Raw genomic sequence first — 7,764 nt, 5'->3', positions numbered from 1 at the left:
CAGTTCTATTCAATACTGAATAAAAGTAGTAAGAGCAGATATCCTTGTCTTGCTCTTCTTACTAGGGAAGCATTCAATCTTTCACCATTAAGTAATAGGCTGTGAAGTTTTTGTAGATTCCCTTTATCAAATTCAGAGAGTCCCTTATATTCCTAGTTGATTGAGTGCTTTTACCATGAAAGGATGATGTATTTTGTCAAATGCTTTTACTGCATCTAGTGAGATGATCATGTGGTTTTGCCCTTTATTCTATTTATATGGAATATTAAATTGATAGATTTTTATATGCCCAACCCAACTTGCATTGCTGGGCTAAATCACACTTGGTCATCACATATAACACTTTTTATATATTGTTGGATTTGGCTTAATACTATTTCGTTGAGTACTTTCGCATCTGTATTTACAACTATATTACCTTGTAGTTTTCTTATATCTTTGGTTTTAGTATCAGATAATTCTGGTTTCATGGAATGATTTGGGGAGTGTTTTCTCCTCTATTTTGGGGGGAAGTTTGTTAAGGATAGGTGTTAATACTTCTTTAAATGTTTGGTAGAATTCAAAGGTGAAGCCACTTGAGCTTTTCTCTTTGAGAAGTTTCTTGATTGTTTATTCAATATCTTTACTTATTGTAGGTCTATTCAGATTTTCTAATTCTCCTTAATTCAGTTTCAGTAGTTTGAGTCTTTCTATGAAATTACCCACTTCATCTAGATTTTCTAATTTGTTAGCATAAAATTATTCCTAGTATTCCCTTATCCTCTTTTTTATTTCTATAATATCAGTAGTTATATCTTCTCTCACTTCTGATTTTAGTGAGTTGAGTCTTCTCTCTTTTTTTCTTGACTAATTTAGGTAAAGATTTATCATTTTCTCTGATTTTTTTAAAGTACCGACTTTCAGTTTTACTGACTTTCCCTCATTGTTTTGCTATGCATTATTTATTTCCATTCTAACCTTTATTATTTCTATCCTATGATTTGCTTTGACTTTGAATATTTTCTTCTTTTCTTCTGGTTTCTTAACGTGGAACGTTAGGTTACTGATTTGAGATCTTTTTTAATATGGATGCATACAACTATCAATTTTCCTCTTGGCACCTCTTTTGCTGCATTTCCTATGTGTATTTTGGTAGATTGTGTTTTTATTTTCATTCATCTCAAAATATTTTCTAATTTCCCTCATGATTTCTCTTTTAACCTACTGGTTATTTAAGAGTATAATGTTTAATTTTTATGTATTAGTAAATTTCTTTCTATGGTTAATTTGTAACACTTTTAACCTACTGGTTATTTAAGAGTATAATGTTTAATTTTTATGTATTAGTAAATTTCTTAAATTTCTTTCTATGGTTAATTTGTAACATAATTCTATTGTTGTAAGGAAATGTACTTTATATTATTTTAATCATTTAAAGTGTATTGAGGCTTGTTTTATGACCTATCATATGATCCGACCTGGAGAATGTACTATGTGCACCTGGGACAAATGTGTCTATTGTTTTGGTTGGAGTATTCCATCTGTTAAGTCTAGTGGCTGATAGTTTTGTTCAAATCTTCTATTTCCTTCTTGATCTTCTGTCTAGTTTCTCTATCTATTACTGAAAGTGGAGTATTGAAGTATTCGACTATAATTGTTGAATTATCTATCCATCTCCCCAATTCTGTTAGTTTTTGCTTGGTGTATTTTGGGTTTCAGTTGTGAAGTGCATACATGTTTATAGTTTTTATACCTTCTGGATGGATTGACTCTATCATCATGAAATGTCCCTTCTTATCTATTGTAATCCTTTTTGTCTGATAAGATTATAGCCATTTGTGCTTCCTTTGGTTAATGTTTGCATGGTATATCTTTTCTCCATTATTTCACATTTAACGTATTTGTATTTTTGAATGTCTACGGCCAGATCACCCTGAACACGCATGATCTCATCTTAATATAAGTTGCGTCTCTTGTAGATATCATAAGGTTGGATTATGGTTTTCTTTGTTGGTTGATTTTTTTCTATCCTGCCAATATATGCCTTTTGATTGGAATACTTCATCCATTTAGGTTGAAAGTAGTTATCGAAAAAGTACAATTTACATCTGCTATTTTGCTATTTGTTTTCTGTGTATTTTATCTATTGTGTTCTTTATTCTTCCATTACTGCTTTACTTTGTGTTAAATAGATATTTTGCATTTTATCTATTGTGTTCTTTATTCTTCCATTACTGCTTTACTTTGTGTTAAATAGATATTTTGCAGTGTACCATTTTAATTCTCATGTTTTTTCTTTATTCTTCCATTACTGCTTTACTTTGTGTTAAATAGATATTTTGCATTTACTATACATTTTTTAAAAATTAGTAGTTACACTGGGAATTACAATTAACAACTTAATCTAAACAATCTGCTTGTATTAATGCAAACGTAATTTCAATACGACATAAAAATTCTGCTCCAAAATAGCTCTGTTCTCCCTTTCAACTATATCTTTATGCATTATAAGCTAAATCTTCATAGTTATATAATTATTGTTTTATGCAGTTGTCTTTTAAGTCAGATAAGAGAAGGAAAGAATTACAAACAAAAATACGTTTACATTATCTTTTATATTTACCTGTGTTTACATTTTCTAGTGTTCTTTATTTCTTCATGTGAATTCGAGTTACTGCCTTCTCGATTCTACCTCTGCAAGTACAATCCGCTGTTTATTTCCTCATACTAGACTGATTTGTCATCACCTAATATTATTTATTTTAAATTCTCTCAGAAGAGTATTGGAGAATAAAGGGTAGCAGAAGAGATTGTAATAGGAACTGGGAAGGGGAAGATCTTTCAAAGCCCTTGGGAAGTTAAAATATAGTTTCAGACCTAACTATCTATTACAGTTTATCTCCATTGCCTCTCACAGTACCAGACACATAGTAAATGCTTAACAAATATTTGTGGAGTGAATTCACAGAAGTTCACATGATGATTAAGATTTAAATGTTGAGTTACATGAAGACTCAGAACTGGAAAGAATGCTGACAGATGCACACAGGGCCAAGCAAGCTAAGATTTTAAAGTTCTTACAAAGAGGAGATTTAGAGAATAGTCTGTAGAGTTTCCTGACTGAGAGAGTTCTCCAAGTCACACTGTTAAAGAAAGAGAATTTAAGTAATTGATAATAGCAAAGCATTAGGTATTTCTTTTAATCAGGCTTAAAGTTCTTGAGAAAGTCAGACAAGGATATGCTATTTACTAACTAATAATCTTATACTTACTAATTCAAAACTGTATAACAGATTCCATGCGTCTCTGCAGTTTAAAGCAAGTAGGACAGGCCCTTCATTTGATGGCTCATTTGATGTAGCCTGTGGCATGCATAATGCCTTACAACTTTGTGTGTAGACACTAACAGTTGGAAATTGAGAGTTTCTCAAGCAGAAGTCTACATAATCACCCATTTGGGGTTAATTTACTTTATTGTGCCTGCTAAAGTGCACTAGCTGAACTTGCCATTTTCCATTCCAATCTGTTTTATAAATGTTTTTCATTTCACAGTCCAGGAATTTTACTGAAAATCTTCTGCATCATGTGGCTTGTACTAACCAGGACAATTCATCGAAAAAGTTTGGATTATTTCTAAACCTGTAATACAACTTTGAATTTATTTGAGAGTTGGGAAATTAAGAACTATAAGCTTAAATATTGTAGATGTAAATGGAGGGGGGGGGTAGGTATTGAATTTATTTGAGAGTTGGGAAATTAAGAACTATAAGCTTAAATATTGTAGATGTAAATGGGGGGGTAGGTAGTCATGTAGTCATTCATATTTTCTATAAATGGTTTTTGAACACTTTGTGCAAGACACCATGTACAGGTTGGGAATTTCATGGTAACATGATAGATCCATGTACCTCCCTCAAGAAGTTTCAAGTGTACAACAATTTGTAAATAAATGCATAAGTGAATATAGGAATCTATTATGCATATTGAACACTAACCACTAAAAATATGAAAATAGAGGATGCTCTTAATACTGAACATTCCCAGTCAAAATCTCAATCTAAATCTAGAATATCTTTATACCTACATGCTCATTAAATGCTTTTTCCCCTTCAAGAAATTTTTCAAATTCTAGTTTTTCTAGGAACTTTTCATTGAGGAACTGGGCAATGGATTCCCCTAAGTCCTCCTTTATCTAAACTTTTCCAGAACTTTCTCCTATTCTACTCATTTTTTTCTTATAAAGCATTTACTGAGCAACAGATATGTGCTGAACATGTGCTAACTGAAGAGATACAAAGATGAAGGATAGAGTGTGCTGTCCTCATCTTAGTAGAGGAGACAGACAAATGTGTCATTATAATGCTATTTAAAAGTGCTATGAAGGAGGTGCATTTGAAAAAATGTCACATCTATCAGTGAACACATACTTGTTATTTTAGAAATATAAACAGAAAGGCAAAATAACAGCAGACTATTAAGGTGTTTCATTTAATGAGCACTTTCTATGCTTTTGACACCTGAATTAATTCATCTAATGGATGTAACAGACCTGTGAGGTAGATGCTATACAAGCCCACTTTAAAGATGATGAAAGAGAGGCACAGAAATTTAAGTCATTGGCAAAATTCATGTAACTAATCAGTTGCAGAGTCAGGATTTAAATTCATGCAGTCTGACCCTTGAGTCTGTATTTTTGACTTTTTAATACTATATCATTCCAGATTATTCATCTTCAGCTTGTAAGAAGCTGTGCCCTGTGACTTGTAGTGTCCTTCTGTCAGAGAATACTTCCCCTCTTTATGGTCAAGCTTAGCCATGTGATTTGTTTCGGCCAGTGAAACATGAGGAGATGTAACATATGCCAGATGTAACATTTGCCAGTTCACAGAAGAGATTTTTAGAGATATTACACATTTACACATTTTTTCCAGCTTTCTCGCCCTTTCCCCCAGTCCCAGAATGGCATATTTCAGGAAGTGTTGTTTCCTTCAAAGTGGGTTCTGGAAGGAAACCCACACATGGAGCAGAGCCACAGCTGATCCTCATCACTGACATGGAACATGAGTGAGATGCATCTGTTGTTGAAAACCACACTTTTTTTTTTTTTTACAGCAGAATAACCTAGAGAAAACTGATTGTTAGAATAATAGGTACCAAGAAGTGGGATGCTACAGTAACAAATACCTCAAAATATGTGGCATTGGTTTAATGAGCAGGTGGAAAGTGCTGAGAAAACTGTCATTGGGGTCTAGAAAATGCCCACTTATCAAGAAGTGGGATGCTACAGTAACAAATACCTCAAAATATGTGGCATTGGTTTAATGAGCAGATGGAAAGTGCTGAGAAAACTGTCATTGGGGTCTAGAAAATGCCCACTTAAGTTTTGCAGTTGTCCACATTTGTTTTTTTGTTTGATTGTTTTTTAGTTTAAAATGTTGGGGAACAGAACGCTAATGAACATTGCTACCAGTTGCTCTTATAAGATCATAAAAAACGGCTTTGCAAAAAGAAAAGAAAAGAGAAAATTTTAAAATTATGAGACATACAGGTTGAAAAATGCAAATGTTGCTCATATCTATCTAGTAAAAGAAGATCTTGAAAAATGCTTTGAATAGCAGGGTTGAATAAATTTCAAATGAAGACATCCTCAGAGACCAAATAAAAGGTTTGTTATCTTTTTATTGAATTAGTGTGGCCCCAGTAAGTCCTTTCAGTTGGATAAAATATGCCAGAAAAAACAGACTAATGGCATAGCTTTCCACAAACCCATAAACTTAAAGTACTGGCAATAAATTTAGAGGAGAGAAATATATCTCTAAGAATTGTGGCATTTGAACACAATTTACAAAAGAGGCAGAGCCATATCCTTTTTCTGTATACCACTGCATATGTTTGTTGGTCACTTTCTTTGAATCATCATTTTTTTTCATTCAAAATATTTTAACATTTATTTGCACATATTTGCGGGCTACAATGTGTTGTTTCAATACATGCATACACTGCACAATGATTCACTTAGGGTAGATAGCATAGTTATGTACCCATTAGTTCACCATTTTTTTCCCCTTTGAATCATTAATGTTTAACTTAAATGTTACCTGCCCTGGATAAGATACCCCTCCACTATGCCTTGTCCTGATTTCCTGAGCTTATGACTATTAAGGTGATTTTCACACTGCATCTAATTATGCCCTTCTTCTAGACTATGAATTCCTCAGTGACAAAGGCTGGAGCTTTTAGCTTTTTGTGACATATGTATGCAAAAGGTACAAGATAAATGTGTGATAAATAACTGAGTGAGTGAATACAAACTTTCACTGACATTGCAAAATTATTTAACAAATTGCAGTAAACCCAAATCAGCATTGTAAAGTTTTTAAAATTCTAAATTCTGCCTGATTCTTCTACTCTTCTAAAAAATAAAATCTTTGAAAGTGGATATTTAACACATGTGTTAAAATGTATTACATAAATCTCATCAATACTAAAACCTTCTAGACTTATAGTCTCAGGAAACTTTAAAGGAATTTTTTTGCTATTTCTCATAAAAAGCAAAATTAATAATTTTAATCCTAGACAAAAGTCAGTTAATCATAAAGGTTAAATTTTGGTTTAAAATTTAAAGACTTTAAGGCAGGCTACAAAATGTATTCCCTAAATATCACTCTAAAAAAATGTGTAGGCATACTCGTATTTCCATGGCTAAGTCCTCATTATTTTAGAAGAACACACAATACTTTTGTGAGCATATTATGTTGTTTCCATACACTTTAAAATTTTGTTTTTAAGCACATCCTAAAGAAAACACAAGCACATTATTTGAAATTACATACCTGTCGGCACCAGAGTTTACGGAATATTTGCAGATAAGCCAACACCATAAGACACAGCGGTGCCATGTATGTCACCAGAAAGAAACAGATGTGATACATCTTGGGGTAAATTTCACCTGGAATGAAAATCAAAATAATAAAATTTTATATTATAACTAATGAATCTTTTAAAAGATACATTTGTCAACATTTCTCCTTCAAAGTACACATTTACCTTCTACATGATTTCATTGGCGCATTATATACACAAAAGGTAAAAAAAAATTAGAATATTTCACTACTTTCCTTTACTCAGTATATGTGTATACTTTTACCAGACATGAAGTCTTAATATCACTTAACGTACACAGATTGAAATAATTATTAGTCATTTCTTAATTTGTGTTAGTTTATCAGAATCCCCTTTATTTGGCTTGACAAATAGGCTAACTAATAAAAGTTGATTTGGATAGTCCTATACCGGCATTTACTAAAAGGGACTTGGCTCAATCAAAACCTAATGACTAATGCTTTGGTTAAAATGGGAAGGAATATAAACTCAATTGATTCCTCCTCACTAGAATGTAAGTAGTACCTCCAAATACAAATGTGAAAACATTTTTGAATAACGAAAACAATAAACACTTGATAACAATTTTTTTGTTATTGACTTACTGGAACATATATGTTTCCTCTTTAGGCATGGTTTATTTATGTTTATATATGTGTGCGTGAATGTACTTTTAATAAAAACGAGAAATTTAGGGCTTTTTAAAGTTAATTTTCAATCCAATTTAGGTATCCTCTTTAGGCATGGTTTATTTATGTTTATATATGTGTGCGTGAATGTACTTTTAATAAAAATGAGAAATTTAGGGCTTTTTAAAGTTAATTTTCAATCCAATTTAGGTATTTTTTTATATCCATTTCACCTTTTAGGCATAAGCATCTCTAGGACTGTAGTAATTTTTTA

General features: G+C 32.0%; 1 protein-coding gene across 1 annotated transcript in view; it reads right to left on the bottom strand.

Annotated features, from left to right (window-relative positions):
- The window catches only part of HCRTR2 (hypocretin (orexin) receptor 2), a 115,070-nt gene that overhangs the window by 18,326 nt on the left and 88,980 nt on the right, over positions 1-7,764 (bottom strand). Inside the window, exon 5 of the mRNA XM_008580943.1 lies at positions 6,813-6,928. Coding sequence (XP_008579165.1) covers positions 6,813-6,928 — 116 coding nt within the window. The remainder of the gene's footprint in view (positions 1-6,812; positions 6,929-7,764) is intronic.

This window comes from Galeopterus variegatus, unplaced genomic scaffold (genome assembly GCF_000696425.1).
Source record: "Galeopterus variegatus unplaced genomic scaffold, G_variegatus-3.0.2 Scaffold2215, whole genome shotgun sequence".
NCBI classification, from domain to species: domain Eukaryota; kingdom Metazoa; phylum Chordata; class Mammalia; order Dermoptera; family Cynocephalidae; genus Galeopterus; species Galeopterus variegatus.
Note: the sequence above shows the minus strand (reverse complement) of the source record. Positions and strands in the feature narration are given on the sequence as shown.